The sequence below is a fragment of the Cololabis saira genome, chromosome 6, assembly GCF_033807715.1.
Source record: "Cololabis saira isolate AMF1-May2022 chromosome 6, fColSai1.1, whole genome shotgun sequence".
In the NCBI taxonomy this organism is placed as follows: Eukaryota; Metazoa; Chordata; class Actinopteri; order Beloniformes; family Belonidae; genus Cololabis; species Cololabis saira.
Window position 1 is genome coordinate 47,780,132 of NC_084592.1, and position 27,784 is coordinate 47,807,915.

Here is a 27,784-nt window from a genome sequence, read left to right on the forward strand (position 1 = left end):
ACTAAAACAAAAAGTCATACATTCTGGATTCATTACAAATCAACTGAAATATTGCAAGCCTTTTATTATTTTAATATTGCTGATTATGGTTTACAGTTTAAGATTAAGATTCCCAGAATATTCTAATTTTTTGAGATAGGATATTTGAGTTTTTTTAAGCTGTAAACCATGATCAGCAATATTAAAATAATAAAAGGCTTGTAATATTTCAGTTGATTTGTAATGAATCCAGAATGTATGACATTTTATATGCACTTTATATTTAGTAATAGTGCTATAATAGTGCTCAAAGTGCTACAGAGCAGAAAAATAAAAAATGAACATTTTTTTAAATATATTTTAAAACAGAGCATATAAAAGATATATTTAGATATAAGCTTTCTTAAAAAGGTGAGTTTTCAGGTCACGTTTAAACTTTATTTCAAATCCTTCAGATCTGATTCATCCACAATGTAATGTAGTGGATTCTGCTGTTTTCGTCTTTACTCTGTTGTGGTTGAAGTTTATCACCGTGAAAGATAAACGAACAATAAATAATAAATACATTATAATAAATAAATCATATTTATAATAAATAAATCATATTATTAATCAATAAATCATATTAATAATCAATAAACTGAGAGATGACCCGCTTTAACGTGGGAACGTTCTGAGGCGGAACCTTCGGCTCGGGCCGAGTTTCCTCCGGACCGGTTTGGAGGAGGAGCCGCCGCTGCAGAAGCCGCGGGTTTGATTCCCAGCTAACGAGCTAACGAGGCTAGCAGGGTTGAATGGCGGGTTTCTGATGCTCTGGCCTGTAAAGCGGATCAGCATGAACCTGGAGCGGCTCAGGAAGCGGGTCCGGCAGTACCTGGACCAGGTGAGGAGGAGGAGGAGGGGGTTAGGGGGGGTTAGGGGGGGCTAGCAGGGGCTAACGGAGCTAACTGCTAGCTGCTGATGCTAACGGACCAACATGATCAGGAGATGATGAGGAAACATGTGTATATTTACATACATTTATTTATAAATATATATATATATATATATATATATATATATATATATATATATATATATATATATATTAAAAAAAACATATATATATATATATATATATATTTATTTTAATATTGCTGATTATGGTTTACAGTTTAAGATTAAGATTCCCAGAATATTCTAATTTTTTGAGATATTTGAGTTTTCTTAAGCTTTAAACCATGATCAGCAATATTAAAATAATAAAAGGCTTGTAATATTTCAGTTGATTTGTAATGAATCCAGAATGTTTGACATTTGGGTTTTTGTAATCGCATTACAGAAAATAAAGAACTTTATCACAATATTCTAATTTTCTGAGACAGTCCTGTATATAACGCACCTCCCAATAATCTATCATATCTACCTCACTGCTGCACCTTTCACTTTTTTAATTGTATATATGTTAATAAGATACGATAAGATATTCCTTTATTAGTCCCGCAGCGGGGAAATTTGCAGTGTACAGCAGCAAAGGGGATAGTGCAAAAAGAGTTAAGTGGCACATTTGTTTAGTTTATCATCAGTTTTACTAACAGATGAACCTCCTTCAGGCTGATAAAAACATGTTTCCAATAATCCTGTTTGTGTTTGTTTCCAGCAACAATATCAGAGTGCGCTGTTCTGGGCGGATAAGGTCGCCTCGCTGTCCCACGGTGAGTGGGGGGAACACGGGGGGGGGGGGGGGCACACTTTATAATGTTTATTATATCTCACTTAATATTATTTGTTCTTTTTATCACACCAAATCACACTACACTAAACACTACGTGGCAATAAACTTCTTTCTGAGGCCCCGTTTCCACGTAGAAAGAACGCTGGTGTTTTCATGCGTTTTGTTCGTTCGTTTACACGAAAACGAAGCTCAAAGTCTCCAAAAACCATAATTTCTGAAAACTCCGGCCAAATTGTAGATTTTTAAAACCTCCGTCTTCACGTTTGCTTGTAAACGGAGAGAAACGGACATTTATTCTTCAGAACGTCACATTATGAGACAGAAACGTCACCAGCGTCATGAGTGACACCTGTGGTTACAATTAGTTTGTAACCGTCAATATTTTCTTGTATTTTACCTGTTTTATATTCTAAAGTCACACTTACGTTGCAAAAACTCAAAATCTTAACAAGAATATTTGTCTTATTTCTAGTTAAAATGTCTCATTTTTAGTCAAAAAATCTCATTACACTTAAAACAAGAGTCATTACCAGAAAAATAACTTATTTGATAATTTTCACCTGTTTCAAGTAAATTTTCACTTGAAAAAAGTAGAAAAATCTGCCAGTGGGACAAGATTTATCTTCTCATTACAAGCAAAAAAATCTTGTTCCCCTGGCAGATTTTTCTACTTATTTTAAGTGAAAATCTACTTGTTTTATGTGTAATGAGATTTTTTTTGACTAAAAATGAGACATTTTAACTAGAAATAAGACAAATTTTCCTGGTAAGATTTTGAGTTTTTGCAGTGCACCGTCAATATTTTCTTGTATTTTACCTGTTTTATATTCTAACGTCACACTTAAAAGTAACTCCACTTCTCTGTCACTCCAAACCAAAGACTCTGGTTCATCTTGGAAGTAACTGGAAGTTCCTCGTGTCATTTGTTGATGTTTTTTTCCAGGATTCTGATTGGCTAGCATGACTTTATCTTCTCATTACACTGCCCCCTGTAGGTTTGGCTGCTCATAGCACCTTAACAGCTATTTATGCAGGTTCCTGGAAATGATGGGATTTTTATAAACGTAGAGGGGGAAATATCCGGTTTTGAGAAATTTTGAGAAAAAAGATGAAATGTTGAGAAAAAAGTCAAAATGTCCAGAAAAGAGTCGAGAAAAAAGTCGAAATTTTGAGAAAAAAGTCAAAATTTTGAGAAAAGAGTCAAAATGTCGAGAAGAAAGTTGAAATTTTGAGAAAAAAGTCGAAATATTGAGAAGAAAGTCGAAATTTTGAGAAAAAGGTTGAAATTTTGAGAAAAAAGTCGATAAAAAAGTTGAAATTTTGAGAAAAAAGTTGAAATGTTGAGAAGTAAGTCCACTTCTCTGTTACTCCAAACCAAAGACTCTGGTTCATCTTGGAAGTAACTGGAAGTTACTCGTGTCATTTGTTGATGTTTTTTCCAGGATTCTGATTGGCTAGCATGACTTTATCTTCTCGTTACACTGCCCCCTGTAGGTTTGGCTGCTCATAGCACCTTAACAGATATTTATGCAGGTTCCTGGAAATGATGGGATTTTTATAAACGTAGAGGGGGAAATATCTGTTTTTATAAATATCCGGATAACGTGGAAACGTGGCCTGAAACTGATTCTGAAAACACAGGGGGTGATGGTGTTACAATATTGAACAGCCCGTTTCCATGACCCCCCCCTCCTGACTGTATCCGTGACCTCTGACCTCTGTGTTTCAGAGGAGCCCCAGGACGTGTACTGGCTGGCCCAGTGCCTCTATCTCACCTCCCAGTACCACCGAGCCTCGCACGCCCTGCGCTCACGCAAGCTGGACAAGGTGGGGATTAATCCATGTGTCTGTGACATCATTTTAACTCTAAAGTTATCACATTATCTCCTGAATGTTGATCTGAACCCGTTTCCTCCCGCAGCACAACACTCATGTATTCTGGGAAAACTCTGTCAGAGAATTGGAGAATATTTTTGGTGTTTCTTTTGATAAAAATTCACTGGTGTTATTACTTGGAAAAACATCAGAAGAAATGAATCCAATCCACTTTATTTATAAAGCACATATAAAAAACAACAAGGTTACCAAAGTGCTGCACAATGAGTAAAGCAAGACATAATAAAATAGTAAAAACTAAAAACAGAGTAAAATAGATAAGAGCACATAAAAGCATGAAATAAAAACACACCAGACAGAAAACAACCAGTGATTCAGAAACATAAAAGACAAGACAGAAACCACACAACTATCATGCTGGATTAAAAGCCAAAGAATAAAAATAAGTTTTAAGACGAGATTTAAAAATTTCGAGTGTGGGGCCATTTTGATGTGGGGAGGAAGCTTGTTCAAAAGTTTATTTTCATAAATAAATTAAGAGGAAAGATACTTGTTTTTAGTTTTAAGAGTAGCATGAATTAAACAAATTTCAAGAAATTGGTTAAAGGATGATAATTTAATTAATTCTAAATGGAAGGATCTTGTAAATGACAAATATGGAATGGAAAAAATAACAATGAGACTTAGAAATCAAGTTTATATTTTTGAAGAAAGATGGGAAAGATGGTTGAGTTACAACAAACAGCAGCTTAATGACCCATAACATGATTTTTGTGTATCTTTTGTCTCCGAATACGTCTGTACTTCTTTCCATGTAGTGATTATAATTTATCCTCTGATCGAAATCTTACAGGACTGACTCAGAAAATTAGAATATTATGATTTTCTGTAATGCAATTACAAAAACTAAAATGTCATACATTCTGGATTCATTACAAATCAACTGAAATATTGCAAGCCTTTTATTATTTTAATATTGCTGATTATGGTTTACAGCTTAAGAAAACTCAAATATCCTATCTCAAAAAATTAGAATATTCTGCGAATCTTAATCTTAAACTGTAAACCATAATCAGCAATATTAAAATAATAAAAGGCTTGCAATATTTCAGTTGATTTGTAATGAATCCAGAATGGATGACATTTTTAGTTTTTTTTAATTGCATCACAGAAAATAAAGAACTTTATCACAATATTCTAATTTTCTGAGACAGTCCTGTATATGTATTGACAAAGTGATGTATATGTATAATTTTGTTTGATTTATTTATTTTATTTTTTTGTGTGTGTTTTGTTGTTTATTTTATTCTGTTTTTGTCCTTTTATTTTCTAAAAAAAATGCAAATTAAAAAAAAAAATGTTATGGTATTATCTCCTGAATGTTGATCTGAACTATTTCCTCTGCAGCTTTACGGGGCGTGTCAGTATCTCGCTGCTCGGTGCCACGTAAGTCTCTTCACACCGTCGTATCTTATTCTCTGATTTAACCGGACGAACCTGACCTTTATTTCCTCTAAACTTTATTAAAGTACGCTGCCAAAGAGTTCCAGCAGGCCTTGGACATCCTGGACGCCGAGGATCCCGTCAGCAAGAAGCTGCTGGAGGGAAGTGTGAGGGAGGACGGGACGGAGCCGGCCAAGGACTGGGACATGTCCCCGGCCTCGGTGGGTTTAACACTCATTTAAATATGTTAGTAAGGACTGGGACATGTCCCCGGCCTCGGTACGTCCACCACATTTAGATAAGTTAGTAAGGACTGGGACATGTCCCCGGCCTCTGAACGTTCCACCACATTTAAATATGTTAGTTTAGTGTTGATACTGCAGCTATAAAGCCTATGAAAGCCGTGTTAGTTTTCCACAAAAATTAAGTTTTTTTCCATTTTATTAATTTTTTTAATTCCATTTTATCCCATTTTTTACCTTTTACTTATTTTGCCATCAAATAAAATGTGTTTTTAATGATAATGAATTAAAATAAAGACTACTTCGATGGAAATTAACATATTTATTAATGTATATAATTAACATAATATTGCTCTCCCTCGATAGTGCTCGATTAGCTTTTTCTTCAAGTAAAATATAAATTACTTTAAACAAAAGTAACACTCACATTTCAGAGCTGTGTCACACAGATTAACGTCCCTCCGCTATAATTCCCCTGGGTTTACGTTCCTCTTCCCCATGACGACAGCATTTCAGTCAAATGATGTCATTTTCCGCGATATTCCCTGTTAAAAAGTAGATTCGGTTTTTATTCCTCAAATCCATGATTCCGTGATGGTGGAAACCAGAGGGCTCTACATTTATCGTAAGTACATGTTCATGCGTATAACAGGCCAGGCAAGCCGGGATAATCGTTAGTGCTTGTAATAATAGTTTATTTTGGAACATTGATGCAGTAAATATATGGATATTAGATCTTATCTCTTTGCTTCAGTTTGTGAAATATTCTAACTAACTTTCCAGAACCCCAAAGCGTTGCTGCATATTCAGTTTGGTAACGTCTTTAACTTTTCAAGAGAACCAGCACTCGCAGGCAAAACTAAAAGCTAATATTTCTTAGAGGAAAAGCTTTTTAATCGTCCAAAACACGTCCCACACCAGCAGCATCTCGCTGGGCCGTCTTTAGATTTGATCTGGACCCACATCGACCCCCATCAGCTCCTGCAGCCAGAGCTGCCTGAACGTTTCTCCGAGACCCGGTGTCCATGATGCGAGAGTCGGACCGCTGCACGAGGTTCTCTCGGGTTCGGGTCTGGACCGGAGCGTGTGGAGGGATCCGTGCGTGCAGCCTCGTGCTCCCTGAACCACTTTTACTATCTGAGCCCCATCAATCCTGCTATCGTCATCTTGAAATACGCCAGAGATTGAACTCTTTAGTCCCGATTAACCCACTGATGAGTGGATTCTTCAGGCTATACAGCAGTTTGGTCCTTGAGTCCGTTGTTTATGTGTTAATGTTTTTATTTTCACGATTAAACACAGACGTTTAGTTCCACCGTTGTTTTATTATGTAAACATCGATCACCATCATTCAACATCTCTTCCTAGAGGATGATTTTCCTCATTAGGGTTGAATGATTTTTGAAAATCTAATTGCGATTTTTTTTTTTTCCTCAATATTGCGATTGCGATTTAATATGCGATTATTTTTTCACGGTCCTGTTCTCATGTATTTTTCAACTACACAAGCAATAAATCAGTCTGTTTTATAATAAACAATGTCATATTTATTTAAAGCACAGATTACAACAATAAAGAAAACTAATCTGTGGCTTTACCTCTTTAACACGTCTACACACGTCTGTACACACGAGTGTTATGGGTCGTTCTCTCTGAGCCCAATCACACGGCAACCAAACCGGGTTAAACTTTAGCAGTAGTTTAATAGAAAAACACAAGAAACCTTCCTCACAGGAAACTCAGAACTTCTTCACAAATAAGTCAAAAATCACAGGGAGAAAAAAAAACACCAGCAAATTAACAAACAAACCAACAAAGCTCAGAGTTAACAAAACCAACCAGCAATGAACAACTGGCAGCCGCTGTTTAACCTTTAACCTCTAACCTCTCCTCCTGATGAGCTGACGAGCTGCGGTTGTGGCTCAGAACACGACTGTCCGCCGGTGCTCGTGCTCGTCGCCGCGCGCAGCTCCTCGCCACGCCGACTCCGCGCTCCCAGAGCGAGCTGCGGAGGAAATTCCCGCCTGGCCGAGCCTTAACACCGAGGCCATGGTAGCCATGGTTACGCGGCACTGTTGACTTTTTTTCCCTGCCGGCTCTGCTCTTCCCGCTCTGCTCACTCGCACATTACGTGACCAGATCACGTGACTGGTCAAATCGCAGCCTTTGCGATTGAAAATCTTGTTTTATCACATTGCGATATTATTGCAAATGCAATTAATGGTTCAGCTCTAGTCCTCGTCATCCTTCTGGTTTCTAATGCGTCTGACACTTCTCAACACAGGTGACGTAGTTTCCGGATAGGAGAGAAAAACGAGAAGCTGCTTCAGTTAGGGTTCACTAACTTACGGGTTAAGGGTTCACTAGCTGAATAATATCAATGCCATTTAGTTTCCTCTCTTATCTGAAATGTTCCAGATCAGCAGCTCCATCTGTCTCCTGAGGGGTAAAATCTACGATGCCATGGACAACCGTCCTCTGGCCACGTCCAGCTACAAAGAGGCGTTGAAACTAGACGTGTACTGCTTTGAAGCCTTCGACCTGCTGACCTCACACCACATGCTGACGGCCCAGGAAGGTGAGGCCTCGTCTTCTCAGGATATCACACATTTATGCCCTTTATTCTTCACATCTCTGGTATCGACTGAGGTTTCTCTGAATAAAGTTGTTTTTGTCTCCAGAGAAAGATTTCCTGGACTCACTTCCTCTCAGTCAGCAGTGCACCGACGAGGAGGAGGAGCTGTTACACTTCCTGTTTGAGAACAAGTTAAAGAAGGTAGGGGACTTGCTATATATATAAGAATATATAATATATATATGTGTGTGTGTGTATACATACAGTGGATATAAAAATTCTACACACCCCTGTTTAAATGCCAGGTTTTCGTGATGTAAAAAAATGACAGCAAGTTTTTTCCACCTTTTAATGTGACCTATAACATGTACTAAGTTCTGGTCCTGAGTTCTGGTTCTGAGTTCTGGTTCTGTTTGTCTCCAGTACAACAAGCCCAGCGACCTGGTGGTTCCGGAGATGGTGACGGGTCTGCAGGAGAACCTGGACGTCGTGGTTTCTCTGGCTGAGAGACACTACTACAACTGTGACTTCAAGATGTGCTACAAGCTAACCTCCATGTAAGCTAACTTCCATGTAAGCTAGCTCTGGGGAGCGTGCACGTGGTGGACATGCACGTGGGGGGCGTGCACGTGTGCAGCAAAGTATCAGTAGGAAAAACTCAGAGAATCAGTACACGGTTCAACAGGTTCAACATTTTACTAAAATACTTCAGGGTTCGTACGTTTTGAAAAAACCTGGAAAAGTCATGGAATTTGAAAATGTAATTTTCAAGGCCTGGAAAAGTTTTGGAAACATAAGTTCACTATCTGACTATAATAAACCAACAAATAATCTTTTTATTAAATATAATACTCTAAAATTCCATGACATAGTAGAGCAGAAAACTGTTTTATTTTCCTTTTAAAGCAGCAGAAACTGCTTCCAAACTGCAGAAACCGCTATGACCTGAGGGGGAATTTCCTCAGGTCATAGGTCAATGAGGTCAACAAATGTTTGAGACGACGACAGTAAGAACTAATATTAAAAAGAGATGGATAAAAAGAGAGAAATATGGAATAGTTGTGACAACGACCTAAAAATGTGCAGTTCTATCTTCAGGTTTAAGGAAATGTTTAAAGGAGCCGTCTGTAAGAAATGTCCAAAACTGGTACTGCAGTCACTTTCAAAACATTGTTGAGCGGCGTGTACCCTCCCCCTCCTTCCCCCGACCAGAGGTTGCCAGGTAGGCTGCAGAATGCAGCAGGAACGTAGGCTGCCATGGCTGCCATAATTAGAGCCGAGCTGGCAACCCGGATGCCGAAACAATACTGACTTGGTGATTGGGAGATAGGTGGAGGGTGGAGCTTCAGAAACAATACTGACTTGGTGATTGGGAGATAGGTGGAGGGTGGAGCTTCAGAAACATTACTGACTTGGTGATTGGGAGATAGATGGAGGGTGGAGCTTCAGAAACAATACTGACTTGGTGATTGGGAGATAGGTGGAGGGTGGAGCTTCAGAAACAATACTGACTTGGTGATTGGGAGATAGGTGGAGGGTGGAGCTTCAGAAACAATACTGACTTGGTGATTGGGAGATAGGTGGAGGGTGGAGCTTCAGAAACAATACTGACTTGGTGATTGGGAGATAGGTGGAGGGTGGAGCTTCAACATAAACATCAGTTGAGGGCTGCAACTCCTCTTTTTAAACTGGAATATCCTGGCTTGAGTGCTGTTGTCAGTGACATAAGTATTTGAAATGAACATGATTTTTAAATGTCTGTTGACATATCGGGGTCATTTTATGATTCGTTTTATTATTGCTCTTACATACAGCTCCTTTAAAGAAAATATTGTAAATAAACATAATTTTTTTATTTTTTATTTTATTTAACCTTTAATTAACCAGGAGAAAGTCTCGTTGAGATTAATAATGTCTTTTACAAGAGAGTCCTGGCCAAGACAGGCAGCAACATGGTTACAAAAACAAATAACATAAGAACAATTTATAACAATTAAAACAGTTTTAACAAAACAGTAAACAGATCGCAAAAAAGCGTAAAACACTATAAATATAAAGTATATTATCAAAAACATTCTAGAATGTGAAACGTCAATTTTATATTTTGTCTTACTTATTTCTTTTCTACTTACTTCTTTATGTATTGTTTGTTTCCACGGATTAATGCTAATGTCTCATTTAAGCTGATCACAAGATAAAAAGCGTAGGCACTATAAACTTCGGCTTCAGCTGCAGCTTTACGGCAAAATAAATGTTATTTTACCGTTTCATCTTGTTTTGTAAAAAAGTGTGTACAAGCCGAAATAAAGATTCATTCATTCATTCATTCATTCATTCATTCATTCATTCACCCCAAAAGTTTTGGAAAAGTAATGGAATTTATTTTTCTCACTTAATGATAACATTTGGTAATAACAGCCTATAAGGTAGATTTAAAATTGATCAATAAATATTTCATATAGAAAAGTCTCACGCGTGACTTTCCGGGCGTCTTGCGCATCATGCAGATCCATTATTATTACAGTTATATTAGATTACTATAAAACATATACTCCATAAACTACAACATAGTGCTGGTTTATCAGTGTTAGTTTAAACAAATGTTTATTTAGTATAAAACCATAATTTTCATTAGATCTCCACCGTAGTGACTTTTGACATAGTTTAATTCCTGTATTTCATTCTTACATTGATGTTTTAAAGGTCGTGATTAGTCCTGGAAATGTGTTGGTTAAATGTGTCTGAACCTGAAACTTGACGCAGCTCTTTGTTATTTCTGTATAAATCCTCAGCTGAACATTAACGCTGTTGTTGTTGTTGTTGCTGTTGTTGTTTACATCCCTACACGTGTGTTTCCAGGGTGATGGTGAAGGATCCCTTCCACGCCAACTGTTTACCGGTTCACATCGGAACGCTGGTGGAGCTGGGGAAAGCCAACGGTAACAAACACATGAATTCCTGTTAAAACGTCGTCTGTCCGGCGGTGGGGGGTTAAATGTTGGTTTAGAATATTTACACCCTGTTAACAATATCAGTGTACAGGACTGTCTCAGAACATTAGAATATTGTGATAAAGTTCTGTAATGCAATTACAAAAACAAAAATGTCATCCATTCTGGATTCATTACAAATCAACTGAAATATTGCAAGCCTTTTATTATTTTAATATTGCTGATTATGGTTTACAGCTTAAGAAAACTCAAATATCCCATCTCAAAAGAATATTCTGGGAATCTTAATCTTAAACTGTAAGCCATAATCAGCAATATTCAAATAATAAAAGGCTTGTAATATTTCAGTTGATTTGTAATGAATCCAGAATGTTTTTAAATTGCATTACGGAACTTTATCACAATATTCTAATTTCCTGAGACAGTCCTGTTTGCTATTTGCACCCATGTATTATTAGAAAAAAAATGTAAAAAAAAATATTTATATTAAAAAAAAAAAAAGCTAAATCAGCTAAACTGGTAAACAAGTATTCACACCACTTTTGATAAACTTCATTTAATCTGATTTGATTTGATTTGATATGTTTATTTGGTCACGTTGTAGAAGTCAGTAGTCAGTACAAAGTTTTTTGCATGTAGATCAAGCAAGGATCGAAGGGTGTAAACTGAAGCCAAAGCTTATTTTTCTACCCTTTTAACACAATGTCAACGTCCCACTATAGTGCAAGATTTGAAAAAACAAAACAAATCTCTTCAAAATATCTTTGACAATGACATAAGAGCAAAAATTGTTGATACAAAAGTGTGAGAGCAGATGTTTTCCTGGATCTATTGTTTGACATGGTTCCAGTTTTAGATGCTGCACACGCGCATGAGCAACGCATTAGTTTTCACATGTCAACAGGGAGTGAATAGTTCAGAATATTTCAGCTAGTGGGCTGATATTTGTTTTCTGGTGCAAATTGATATTTGTTTTCTGGTGCAAATAGTCACTAGTTAAATGTTTGTGTCCTGTCCCTGCAGAACTGTTTTACCTCTCACACAAACTGGTAGACTTGTATCCAAACAACCCGGTAAGATCTTCTCTACTCTCATGTCACATTAATTTAACCCGTTAATCATTTTAACTAACAGAGTATCTGTGTTCCAGGTGTTAATCATTTTAATTAACTGAGTAACTGTTTTCCAGGTGTCCTGGTTTGCCGTGGGCTGCTACTACCTCATGGTCGGACATAAGAACGAGCACGCTCGCCGATACCTCAGGTGAGGAGCTGCTCCACCTCCCCCTGCTGGTCAAATACAATCAAACTATTTGTTTAGCACAGGGGTCGGCAACCCGCAGCTTCAGAGCCGCATGCGGCTCTTTAACGCTGCCCCAGTGGCTCCTGGAGCTTTTTCAAAAATGTTTGACCTTTTTTTCTTTTTTTCTCTTCTTTTTTTCTTTTTTTCTTCTTTTTTTCTCTCTTTTTCTTCCTTTTTCCTTTTTTAATCTCGACATTTTGAATTTTTTCTTGAAATTTCGACTTTTTTCTCAACATTTCGACTTTTTTCTCAAGATTGTACTTCAACATTCTGTCTTGATCAGTAAAACTCCTGACTTTTTATTTAAACATATTGTTTTTAGACGTACTGTGCATGACCATGACACTAGAGGGGCCAGCAAAGGTCAGCTGGAGGTTCCTCACCCAAGAACAAATGCCTTATCATGATCTTTTACCTATAGAGCAATAACCCTATGGAATAATCTGCCTCACTATCTCTGTCTTATAGAAAGTAAACAAGTATTTAAAAAGAAACTTAAATCTTATTTTAGATTATAATGTTGACTTGGCTGTATGTCGAATGGTTCCGTTGTGTGTTTTAGTGCAAATTTAGTGCAGTGTTTTAACATCAGATATTTTATAATTGTATTTGTAAATGTATGATATATTGTGGATGGTGTGATTGACTGTTTTATATTCTTGTTGTTGTTCTTTGTGGACCCCAGGAAGACTAGTTGGTTACTATGGTACCAGCTAATGGGGATTCTTAATAAACTAAACTAAACTAAACATTAATTTTGACATTTCGACTTTTTTCTCGAAGTGCATAATGAAAAAAAAAATCTTCCCCCAGTTCTAACTAATATAGAAACATGCAGCATGTGTTTCTTCATTCTAATTCTGATACAAGACTATTCATTTTTTGCGGCTCCAGACATATTTGTTTTTTGTGTTTTTGGTCCAATATCTTTCAACAGTTTGGGTTGCCGACCCCTGGTTTATCAATAGGTTTGTCCCGATCAGGATTTTTTAGCTCCCGATCACTTGAGTTTGAGTTTCTGCCGATCCCGATTTTTCCGGTCCGCGGTTCAGAAAAGGTTGGGGACCAATAATCTACACGACAAGAGATAAAGCATTATTACCTCCGTACTGGCCTGAGAGAGAAACAGCAGACCCTGGCTGTTCTTAAGATGCTAAAAACCTGTCTTTGTAATATTTTTGATATGTGGAATAAAAGTGATCTCAGAGTCAGATGTTTAACATGTGTCTCGTTGTCTCCTCGTCTCTGCAGCAAGGCCACCACGCTGGAGCGGACCTACGGCCCCGCCTGGATCGCCTACGGACACTCGTTTGCTGTGGAGAGCGAGCACGACCAGGCCATGGCGGCGTACTTCACCGCCGCCCAGCTCATGAAGGGGTGGGTGCCCAGAGGCATGCTGGGAAATCACCCAGAGGCATGCTGGGAAATCACCCAGAGGCATGCTGGGAAATCCACCATGCACCCGTTAACGGCTTAAAGTAGAGGATATTTTACTTTATTAACCTTTATTCATACAGGTACACTCTCATTGTTTCCCCCCAGGTGTCACCTGCCCATGCTGTACATCGGGCTGGAGTACGGTCTCACCAACAACTCCAAGCTGGCCGAGCGGTTCTTCAGCCAGGCCCTGAGCATCGCCCCCGAGGACCCGTTCGTCATCCACGAGATGGCCGTGGTGGCGTTCCAGAACGGAGAGTGAGTAGAGACACGATACAAACACGGTACAAACACGATACAAACACGATACAAACACGATACAAACACGATACAAACACGATACAAACACGGTACAAACACGATACAAACACTGATACAAACATGATACAAACACGGTACAAACACGATACAAACACGGTACAAACACGATACAAACACGATACAAACACGATACAAACACCGGTACAAACACGATACAAACACGATACAAACACGATACAAACACCGGTACAAACACGATACAAACACGATACAAACACGATACAAACACGATACAAACACGATACAAACACTGATACAAACACGATACAAACACGATACAAACACGATACAAACACGATACAAACACTGATACAAACACGATACAAACACTGATACAAACACGATACAAACACGATACAAACACGATACAAACACGATACAAACACGATACAAACACGATACAAACACGATACAAACACGATACAAACACGATATAAACACGATACAAACACGATATAAACACGATACAAACACCGGTACAAACACGATACAAACACGATACAAACACGATACAAACACGATACAAACACGATACAAACACGATACAAACACGATACAAACACGATACAAACACGATACAAACACGATACAAACACGATACAAACACTGATACAAACACGATACAAACACGATACAAACACGATACAAACACTGATACAAACACGATACAAACACTGATACAAACACGATACAAACACGATACAAACACGATACAAACACGATACAAACACGATACAAACACGATACAAACACGATACAAACACGATACAAACACGATACAAACACGATACAAACACGATACAAACACGATACAAACACGATATAAACACGATACAAACACGATATAAACACGATACAAACACGGTACAAACACGGTACAAACACGGTACAAACACGGTACAAACACGATACAAACACGATACAAACACGATACAAACACGATACAAACACGATACAAACACGATACAAACACGATACAAACACGATACAAACACGATACAAACACGATACAAACACGATACAAACACGATACAAACACGATACAAACACGATACAAACACGGTACAAACACGATACAAACACTGATACAAACACGGTACAAACACGATACAAACACTGATACAAACACGATACAAACACGATACAAACACGATACAAACACAGATACAAACACGGTACAAACACGATACAAACACTGATACAAACACGATACAAACACGATACAAACACGGTACAAACACGATACAAACACTGATACAAACACGATACAAACACGATACAAACACGATACAAACACAGATACAAACACAGATACAAACACGATACAAACACGATACAAACACGATACAAACACTGATACAAACACGATATAAACACGGTACAAACACGGTACAAACACGATACAAACACGATACAAACACGATACAAACACGGTACAAACACGGTACAAACACGATACAAACACGATATAAACACCCATACAAATACTGATACAAACACGATACAAACACGGTACAAACACGATACAAACACGATACAAACACGGTACAAACACGGTACAAACACGATACAAACACGATACAAACACGATACAAACACGGTACAAACACGGTACAAACACGATATAAACACGATACAAACACGATACAAACACGATACAAACACTGATACAAACACGATACAAACACTGATACAAACACGATACAAACACGGTACAAACACGATACAAACACGATACAAACACGATACAAACACGATACAAACACGATACAAACACGATACAAACACGATACAAACAAGATACAAACACGATACAAACACGATACAAACACCGATACAAACACGATACAAACACGATACAAACACGATACAAACACGATACAAACACGATACAAACACTGATACAAACACGATACAAACACGATACAAACACTGATACAAACACGATACAAACAACAATACAAACACGATACAAACACGATACAAACACCGATACAAACACGATACGAACACGATACAAACACGATACAAACACGATACAAACAACAATACAAACACGATACAAACACGATACAAACACGATACAAACAACAATACAAACACGATACAAACACGATACAAACACCGATACAAACACGATACAAACACGATACAAACACGATACAAACACTGATACAAACACGATACAAACACTGATACAAACACGATACAAACACGATACAAACACGGTACAAACACGATACAAACACTGATACAAACACGGTACAAACACGATACAAACACTGATACAAACACGGTACAAACACGATACAAACACTGATACAAACACGATACAAACACGATACAAACACGATACAAACACAGATACAAACACGGTACAAACACGATACAAACACTGATACAAACACGATACAAACACGATACAAACACGGTACAAACACGATACAAACACTGATACAAACACGATACAAACACGATACAAACACGATACAAACACAGATACAAACACAGATACAAACACGATACAAACACGATACAAACACGATACAAACACTGATACAAACACGATATAAACACGGTACAAACACGGTACAAACACGATACAAACACGATACAAACACGATACAAACACGGTACAAACACGGTACAAACACGATACAAACACGATATAAACACCCATACAAATACTGATACAAACACGATACAAACACGGTACAAACACGATACAAACACGATACAAACACGGTACAAACACGGTACAAACACGATACAAACACGATACAAACACGATACAAACACGGTACAAACACGGTACAAACACGATATAAACACGATACAAACACGATACAAACACGATACAAACACTGATACAAACACGATACAAACACTGATACAAACACGATACAAACACGGTACAAACACGATACAAACACGATACAAACACGATACAAACACGATACAAACACGATACAAACACGATACAAACACGATACAAACACGATACAAACACGATACAAACACGATACAAACACGATACAAACACGATACAAACACGATACAAACACTGATACAAACACTGATACAAACACGATATAAACACCCATACAAATACTGATACAAACACGATACAAACACGGTACAAACACGATACAAACACGATATAAACACCCATACAAATACTGATACAAACACGATACAAACACGGTACAAACACGATACAAACACGATACAAACACGATACAAACACGATACAAACACGATACAAACACGATACAAACACTGATACAAACACGATACAAACACTGATACAAACACGATACAAACACGGTACAAACACGATACGAACACCCATACAAACACGATACAAACACGATACGAACACGATACAAACACGATATAAACACCGATACAAACACGATACAAATACTGATACAAACACGATACAAACACGGTACAAACACGATACAAACACGATACAAACACGATACAAACACGATACAAACACGGTACAAACACGATACAAACACGATACAAACACGGTACAAACACGATACAAACACTGATACAAACACGATACAAACACGGTACAAACACGATACGAACACCCATACAAACACGATACAAACACGATACGAACACGATACAAACACGATATAAACACCGATACAAACACGATACAAATACTGATACAAACACGATACAAACACGGTACAAACACGATACAAACACGATACAAACACGGTACAAACACGATACAAACACGATACAAACACGATACAAACACGGTACAAACACGGTACAAACACGATACAAACACGATACAAACACGATACAAACACGGTACAAACACGATACAAACACGATACGAACACGATACAAACACGATACAAACACGATACGAACACCGATACAAACACGATACAAACACGATACAAACACGATACAAACACGATACAAACACGATACAAACACGATACAAACACGATACAAACACGATACAAACACGGTACAAACACGATACAAACACGATACAAACACGATACAAACACGATATAAACACCCATACAAATACTGATACAAACACGATACAAACACGATACAAACACGATACAAACACGGTACAAACACGATACAAACACGATACAAACACGATACAAACACGGTACAAACACGATACAAACACGATACAAACACGATACAAACACGATACAAACACGATACAAACACGATATAAATACTGATACAAACACGATACAAACACGATACAAACACGATACAAACACGATACAAACACGATACAAACACGGTACAAACACGATACAAACACGATACAAACACGATACAAACACGGTACGAACACGATACAAACACTGATACAAACACGATACAAACACGGTACAAACACGATACAAACACGATACAAACACGATACAAACACCGATACAAACACCGATACAAACACCGATACAAACACGATACAAACACGATACAAACACGATACAAACACTGATACAAACACGATACAAACACGATACAAACACGATACAAACACGATACAAACACGATACAAACACGATACAAACACGATACGAACACGGTACGAACACGATACGAACACGATACGAACACGATACAAACACTGATACAAACACTGATACAAACACTGATACAAACACGGTACAAACACGATACAAACACGATACAAACACCGATACAAACACCGATACAAACACGATACAAACACGATACAAACACGATACAAACACTGATACAAACACGATACAAACACGATACAAACACGATACAAACACGATACAAACACGATACAAACACGATACAAACACGGTACAAACACGATACAAACACGATACAAACACGATACAAACACGATACAAACACCGATACAAACACGGTACAAACACGGTACAAACACGATGCAAACACGATACAAACACGGTACAAACACGATACAAACACGATACAAACACGATACAAACACTGATACAAACACGATACAAACACGATACAAACACGATACAAACACGATACAAACACTGGTACAAACACGATACAAACACGATACAAACACGATACAAACACCGATACAAACACGATACAAACACGATACAAACACGATACAAACACGATACAAACACGATACAAACACGATACAAACACGATACAAACACGATACAAACACGATACAAACACGGTACAAACACGGTACAAACACGATACAAACACGATACAAACACTGATACAAACACGATACAAACACGATACAAACACGATACAAACACGATACAAACACGATACAAACACTGGTACAAACACGATACAAACACGATACAAACACGATACAAACACGATACAAACACGATACAAACACGATACAAACACGATACAAACACGATACAAACACGATACAAACACGATACAAACACGGTACAAACACGGTACAAACACGATGCAAACACGATGCAAACACGATGCAAACACGGTGCAAACACGATACAAACACGATACAAACACGATACAAACACGATACAAACACGATACAAACACGATACAAACACTGATACAAACACCGATACAAACACGATACAAACACGATACAAACACGATACAAACACGATACAAACACCGATACAAACACGATACCAGTCCTCCAGGAGGACATATGGCGCTTTTACACCAGAACCTACTCAGTGCGACTCGTCTCGCCTCCACTTGCCTCGTCCTCGACGTCTGACTCCAACCCCCCGACCAATCGGTGGCCTGGAGACTCAGTCACTTAGAACCTCTGCAGAATAGAAACAGAAAAGTATCTACTCTAGTTAGACCCTGGTGGAGAAAGAACCAAACCCAGTAGTGGAGACGAGTCGCTGCTGGTGGAGAAGAACCATTATTCTTGGTAACTTAGAGACTCGGTCTCAGTCCAGTTATTCCTGTTGGAAAGAACCTGTTAACCCGTTCTTATGTGGAGGGACGAAACGTCCGGCTTTTGTCATGAGAAAAACCTCGGCAGTTGCAGCATTCACCCAGAAGATGGTGCAGTCGTAGAGCAAATGAAATGCTGAAAACAAGGATAAAAAATATGTACGTGGTAAATTCAACGGTTCAAACGTTATGCCTATGGGACATAATTGTTATAATAAAACTCTTTGTAAGACGTAGTCTTACAAAAACATGTGTAAAATACAAATTTTATGTGGTATTGTTATCAGATTTGAACTTGCACTAGATAAGGCTTCAGGCTGAGTCTCAGTGTGTTTTTAAAGCCTATTTCAGTGTTTAAACTGAGATTACTGAATTTTAGTAGCAGTTACAGATTCTGACAGTTGGGGGAAAAACTTCAGAGTGTTTCCTTTCAAAAGAACCAGAACCATGAACTTTAAACGGTTGAAAAACAGCTTTACATTTACTCTGGGTAGAACTGGGATAGGCGTTATGGGCGACTTTTACAAGTGCTGTAAGAAGTTAAAGAGCTTTAATAGGTTTTTCCACCAGGTGGGTCCAGGGTAGCAGCGTAACGGAGGGGGCGGGGCTTAGATCAGTCACATGATCTCAGCAGAAGTCATCGGTTTAGGTTGAATGTTAAAACCGTGGCTGCTTCAGGGCCACGTGTGGGTTCAGTTGTTCAGGGTTGGGGTTAGAACAGCGTGACATGAGCGTATGATCAGCGTTTCTCTGGTTCCACAGCTGGAAGACGGCAGAGCGGTGTTTCCTGGACGCCATGGAGAAGATCAAGGCCATAGGAAACGAGGTAGATGATCTTCCTCTGGTCCAACCATCAGCGGGACTGGCTTTACTGCAGGTGTTTCAGTCAGAGGGCAGAGTCACGCCCTACGTCACAGTCTGATGCGCATTCTCGTTGTTAGCCGTGGAGCGTAGCAACATGCTAGCGAGTCCCTAACATGAAAAGGTGTTTTATTTATAAAAGGTTTTCTTAACACAGAAGTTAAACCTGCGGTAGACACCATGCTACGTTGTAGTGTCACCCAAACTAATTGTTTTATAGTCATTGTAATTCATAATTTACGTTAATTTAATTTCTATAGCTGGTATTTAAACTTTAAATGGGCATATTGGTGTAACAAACAAACAAAACAAAAAAAACAACTCATCAAATGCATCAATGCATGTACTGTAATTGTTGTCTGGTTACATTAAAGTATATATTTCGCCCAATATTATAAATGTCACAGTGTAAAATGTATTAGAGTAAGACTTAATAATAATAATAATAATGTACAGCAATGACAACTGTAGTTACTGCATGTATTAATTGGGCAAACGGATGCATAATAATAATAATAGTACTTGCAGACTCAAATGAGACTATGATGATCAGCTGTGTTCTCTTTCTCAAATGTGTGTCCCTCCACCTTTCATATTGTTTGCATTTTAATAGAAATAAGTTTGTGCAATAATTACACAAAGTACTCCCATCAGGATATATTAATAATTCACCTTAAGTTAGCAGAGGAAAGACAGTTTCAAATGCTTTTGTGTATATTTATATAGGCATATACCCACATATGAAAAGCAACATAGAAGTAATGCATAAAGAATTAACATTACGGCATGATATGCAATATCAACAGTTTATTTGAAACACATTGAAAAATAATAAGTGGGCACACAGACAAACCAACAACGTAGCATTATTCCTTGAGTGAACTAACTGGGGTACGAGGAGGAGAGACTTGGACTGAATCATTCTAAAAGCAGGCAATGTGTGAAAATTAACGTCAAGTCAAACTGGAAAAAGTCATAGGATAATTTGCACAAAAATAACATGGCATTAAACCTTGGAGTGAACAGACGATGATGTACCGAGGCTTACGACCTGATAATGCCATAAAATAAGTAAAAGCAAAAATGTTAACATTTGACAAGCCTTGCTTTCGATGAAACTGTGATAAAGTTATTGGATTTTTTTTTCACGAAAGAGAAGTCACAGGCGCGCGTGTCAAGCGCTTGCTGAAGCGTGCACTGCTGCGTAGAGTCAAACCACGCCCCAAACCACGCCCATATGACTGAAACACCTGCAGTAAAGGGACTCCCAACCATCACCACTCCGTCTGGAACCCTGACCTCCATCTTTCCTTCTCCTCCAGGTCACCGTGGACAAGTGGGAGCCGCTGCTGAACAACCTGGGACACGTGTGCAGGAAGTTAAAGTGAGTGTTTAACCTGGACACGTGTGCAGGAAGTTAAAGTGAGTGTTTCACCTGGACACGTGTGCAGGAAGTTAAAGTGAGTGTTTAACCTGGACACGTGTGCAGGAAGTTAAAGTGAGTGTTTCACCTGGACACGTGTGCAGGAAGTTAAAGTGAGTGTTTCACCTGGACACGTGTGCAGGAAGTTAAAGTGTTTTAACCTGGACACGTGTGCAGGAAGTTAAAGTGAGTGTTTTAACCTGGACACGTGTGCAGGAAGTTAAAGTGAGTGTTTCCTCTGGACACGTGTGCAGGAAGTTAAAGTGAGTGTTTTAACCTGGACACGTGTGCAGGAAGTTAAAGTGAGTGTTTCAGGGTCAAAGGTCAGAGGTCAAAGGTCCCGGTGGTTTCTGTCGGGGCTGATCAACGCTGTTTCTGAAAATGATCATCAGATGGATTTTTAACAATGATTATTAAGTTTATGGGTGTTTTTAGTGGTTTCATGCCGTCCAAACGCCTAAATAAACAGAAAACGGTTTGTTGCTTTTAGTTTGGGTCAAATACAGGAGCTTTATGAGTTATTATATAAGGAACTGTAACTGATAGGGATTAGTCAGGTCGCCTGATCCGATACTTTCATAACACATTAAAATAATGAACAAATGCTAAACAATCCGATCCATGTTGTCCCCCATTTTTATTTTTATCACCTTATTTTATCATTTAGTTCTTAAACAGAGCAATTCTTTCTGAGGTAGCTTGAACAATAAAGTAAGAATAGTGCAAATATTTACCAGTAAAAATAGTGAAAATTTAAACATAATTTGAATTAAATAAAAACAGCAGCTCAACTTAAAATACCCAGCAGGCCTGTAAACAAATAAATAAAAGTGCAACAGTGTCATAAAGTACGGCAGTAATGTGATTTTAGACTGAACTCTTACTTCTTACTGCCCTTTTCTGGCTTTAAGAATAAAATTTTTGTGTTTGAAGGACCTACGATCTTCCTGGCAGTAAACATATAAATAAATAAAATACATATTGATCCCTGATCGGGTGCAGCGTCTGATTTAGATCAAGTCTTAAAGAAAACCTGCAGCTCTAACACTTATATCCTCTGAGTGTAAACACTTCTGCAGCAGCGACGGTTCCTCAGGAGACGTCACTTCTTTTTTTTTTTTTTTTCCAACTTGAGAATGTGTTTAATTTTCTCCAGTTTTTCTTGAGCCGATTGTTATCAAAACACAAAAGATTTTTCACTTTCTCAGAAAGTACATATACATATTTACATATTTCATGGAGAAAACTCTAAAACTAACCATTGCCTTAACACACACACACAGAAAATGCAATTGTCGCATGTCAACTAAGATCACGATGTGGTGCAGACTAAATATAGGAACTTTTTTTTTTTTTCTCCACATCTTTTTATTGGGAACCGATGACATACAGAAGTCAAACACAAGCTACATGGTCCTCCATATTTCTTCCCCCATTTTCTGAGAAAGGCGTGCTAAAACCTGAACAGAGCTGCACAGGAAACGTCACTTCTGACGGCGTCTCCTCACATTTCTCTTGATCATGTTTTGAATCAGCAGATAAAACCTTTACCTCTTTTCTCTCCAGGAAGTACGAGCAGGCCCTGGAGTTCCACCGCTGATAAAACCTTCTCTTTATTCTGCAGGAAGTACGAGCAGGCCCTGGAGTTCCACCGCTGATAAAACCTTCTCTTTCTCTCCAGGAAGTAGAGCAGGCCCTGGAGTTCCACCGCTGATAAAACCTTCTCTTTATTCTGCAGGAAGTACGAGCAGGCCCTGGAGTTCCACCGCTGATAAAACCTTCTCTTTATTCTGCAGGAAGTACGAGCAGGCCCTGGAGTTCCACCGCTGATAAAACCTTCTCTTTATTCTGCAGGAAGTACGAGCAGGCCCTGGAGTTCCACCGCTGATAAAACCTTCTCTTTATTCTGCAGGAAGTACGAGCAGGCCCTGGAGTTCCACCGCTGATAAAACCTTCTCTTTCTCTGCAGGAAGTACGAGCAGGCCCTGGAGTTCCACCGCTGATAAAACCTTCTCTTTATTCTGCAGGAAGTACGAGCAGGCCCTGGAGTTCCACCGGCAGGCGCTGGTGCTGATCCCCCAGCACGCCTCCACCTACGCTGCTATCGGATACGTGCACAGCCTCATGGGAGACTTCGAGAGTGCTATTGACTATTTTCACACGGTGAGTCTGGCGGGGACTCCATCTCCCACAATCCTTCACTTCCTCTCCCCAAACCTGCAGAAATATGAGTCTCATCGTAGTCCTGCTGTACAGGACTGTCTCAGAAAATAGTTTAAGAAAACTCAAATATCCTATCTCAAAAAATTAGAATATTCTGGGAATCTTAATCTTAAACTGTAAGCCATAATCAGCAATATTAAAATAATAAAAGGCTTGCAATATTTCAGTTGATTTGTAATGAATCCAGAATGTATGACACTTTTGTTTTTTTAATTGCATTACAGAAAATAAAGAACTTTATCACAATATTCTAATTTTCTGAGACAGTCCTGTATACATATTTTAGATAGTTTAAGAATACAAGACATCAGTTATTTATCTACTTTTTTTTGTGATCAAATGTTTTTATTTATATTTCATTTTATTTATTCAAAACGGTGGCATCCACAATGATGTCAAACAAATATTATACACGTATTTAGTATATAGTTTTTTTAATTGCATTACAGAAAATAAAGAACTTTATCACAATATTCTAATTTTCTGAGACAGTCATGTAGTCCTTGTTAAAAACGCTTTATAAATAAAGTTTGGATTGATTGATTGATTGATTGATTGATTGATTGATTGTAGGTTTATGCTGCCGTTTGTTTACAGTTTTTGTTCTGAATGTCTTGTGGTTGTAATGTTTAGATGTATTAAGTTTACCTCCATGACTGAGTGTGTCCTCTGTTTCAGGCTCTGGGCCTGAAAAGGGACGACACGTTCTCCGTGACGATGCTGGGACATTGTATCGAGATGTACATCGGAGACACGGACGCCTATATAGGTGGGTGTTTCTACACCTAATCTCCCCTGGGGGGAGAGGGGGACGGGTCAGACCTGGAACAGAGGAGAACACTTTCTACCGTCACCAGTCTCTAACGTCACAAATCTCCTCCACTTCTGAGAAGCAACAGAATTGTGTCATAAACGATTAAAACATATCTGCAGGTCTAAACTCCACATGGTTTTCTTCCCGACTGAGCGGCTCCTCAGGGATGAAAACAGACACCGCGTTTCCACCAAACCGGTTCCGGGTTCTGGTTCACAAGGTGAACCAGTTGTGAACCAGAACTGGTCCAGAACCAGAACTGGAACCGGTTTGGTGTAAACGGGGTGATGGCAGCAGACGGTGTTTTAGTTTAGGGCTGCAACTAACGACTATTTTAATAGTCGACTAGTCACCGACTATTGAAACCATTAGTCGACTAATCGGATAATTAGTAATTTTTTTTTATTTAGTATGAGGTTGCTTTAATTATGTGGCAAATGATGATAAACACCAGAAAGATGAACTAGAGCCCTGATATAGCGGGACTGGTTTCTTCATCCTGCTCCTGCATCCGCAAAACTCTGAGAATTCCTGCTGCACAATAATAGAGATGATGATTTAGTGTGTTCTCCCGTCCCGCAAGAGACATGTCCAGACAAATCTGTCTGATTTAATGTTAACATGATCATTGTGGAGTTTGATGGATGATTGACAGTTCATAGGTCACCAGACTGAAAGTTAGATGTAAATCCATCATTGTCATCACACAAGCTGTTTCACCTTTCACTCACACATCAATTATGATGGAGGTTAAAGCAACGAGAGTAGCTGTGAGTGGCTCAAATAATACTAATAAATAACATGAAATAAACAAAGTTAACGAATGAAACAAATTAATTTAACAAATGAAAATAGGCTTAATATCTTACCAAGGCGAGTCCGTTTCCTTCAACACTCCGACGTGCTTTCTCTTCAAATGCATTACTGACGTGCTCCGTGATCAGCAACGTCGGCTTTACAAACCTTGCAAGTCATCTTTTTATTCACCGTATCGAGGCTAAAATGCTCCCAGACTTTTGAAGTTTTATTACCTGCAGCTACTGAGACGCTGTCGTTTATGCGCGACTCTCAGCAGAGATTGTATTGAAGTGAGACGCCTCACTCTGTTGGAAAAACACGTCTGGAGACAATTGTCAACAATGGAATTCATTGTGGACAATTTTGATTATGGATTTTTGTCGACCAATCGTTGCAGCTCTAGTCTGTGTTTTAGACACCTCGTTGGTCGTAGATCAGAGAGAATAACTCGCTGCTCGTTTCCTCCTGTTTCCTCGTCAGGCACCGACATCAACGACAAGGTCCGGTCCAACCTGAACACGCCGGCGCTGATGAAGATGCTGAACTCGGAGCAGAGCGAGCTGACGGCCACGCCGCGGGCCGAGGACGGCGGCGCGGCGGAGACGGAGACGGCGCTGGAGACGCCGTCGGAGACGCAGCCGGAGACGCCGGCGTCCAGCCAGGACAAGATGCTGCTGGAGACGCCGCTGCGGCTGTCGCTCACGCTGGAGTGTGACATGTACGAGAGCGACATGATGCTGGACACGCTGTCGGACGCCAGCACGTGATCGGGGGGGGGACCTCTCCCTGACCCCCCTGGGGGGCCGTGACCCCTGCAGGTCGTCACCCTCATAGACATATCTACGTAGACGCCCCATCGAGCCCTGAGTCGTACATCAACGTCTCCGCCATATTGGATGTTCAAGACTGTAAACTAATACAAGTAAATGGACTTATTTTCATAAAGCGCCTTTCTACAAAGAAATTAATTCACACACGCACTAATATACTTGGAAACAGTTAGGCACCAAATATAATATATTTAATTTTCTCAGATGGCAAAAATAAGAACTTTATTGATCCCACATAGGAGTAATTCATGTTATATCAGCTATAGAGAACAAGGTAGTGCCGAAAAACAATATATATCCCCCTCACAAAAATAAGAAAAATAGAGAAACATATTTTCTCATCAACAAAACATATTTAAAAATTTTCAAATAACAAAATAACATATTTGAACCATTTTCCAGACAATAACATAACTGAAAAAAATCTTTAAAAAGCTTCAAATGTGTTATTTTGTTACTCGAAAAATTTTAAATATGTTTATGTAAAATATGTTTTGCTCATGAGAAAATATGTTTCTGTATTTTTCTTATTTTTGTGAGGGGGATATATATTGTTTTTCGGCACTACCTTGTTCTCTATAGCTGATATAACATGAATTACTCCTATGTGGGATCAATAAAGTTCTTATTTTTGCCGCCTGAGAAAATTAAATATATTATATTTGGTGTCTAACTGTTTCCCAAGTATATTAGTGCGTGTGTGAATGAATAAATGACACGTAAAACGTAAATTTCTTTGTAGAAAGACGCTTTATGAAAATAAGTCCATTTACTTGTATTAGTTTACAGTCTTGAACATCCAATATGGCGGCCACGTTGACGTATCAGCAGCTCCATGGGAGGAGGAGGAGACATGGATACGTCTCCCTGGTGAATGTGAGTGTTTGAGCAGCCAGCGCTGCAGAACTCAGAAATAAACTTTAACGGGGACGACTCTGGTCTCTGGGGTTAAAGGCCAGTCTGACTCCTGATTGGCCAGAACAATCCCCCCCCCCTGATTGGCCAGACCTCCCTCCCCCCCCCCCTCTCCCCCCGGGGTAAAGGCGGCGCCCCCACTGGTGACCTGTGGATCTGCAGCCTCAACAGAAGCTGAGC

The 27,784-nt window shown here is 38.9% G+C and overlaps 1 protein-coding gene across 1 annotated transcript; it reads left to right on the forward strand.

The window, feature by feature from the left end:
- Positions 1–702: 702 nt before the first annotated feature.
- Positions 703–26,626, forward strand: LOC133446603 (cell division cycle protein 16 homolog). The gene is made up of 18 exons (XM_061724672.1): positions 703–862; positions 1,619–1,673; positions 3,423–3,520; positions 4,937–4,975; positions 5,059–5,193; positions 7,633–7,792; positions 7,896–7,990; positions 8,213–8,346; positions 10,649–10,728; positions 11,764–11,813; positions 11,930–12,003; positions 13,294–13,419; positions 13,585–13,737; positions 20,503–20,566; positions 21,924–21,985; positions 24,052–24,187; positions 24,926–25,016; positions 26,340–26,626. Exons 1-18 carry the CDS (start codon positions 788–790, stop codon positions 26,624–26,626), a joined length of 1,914 nt encoding a protein of 637 aa, XP_061580656.1. The 5' UTR covers positions 703–787.
- Positions 26,627–27,784: the final 1,158 nt, after the last annotated feature.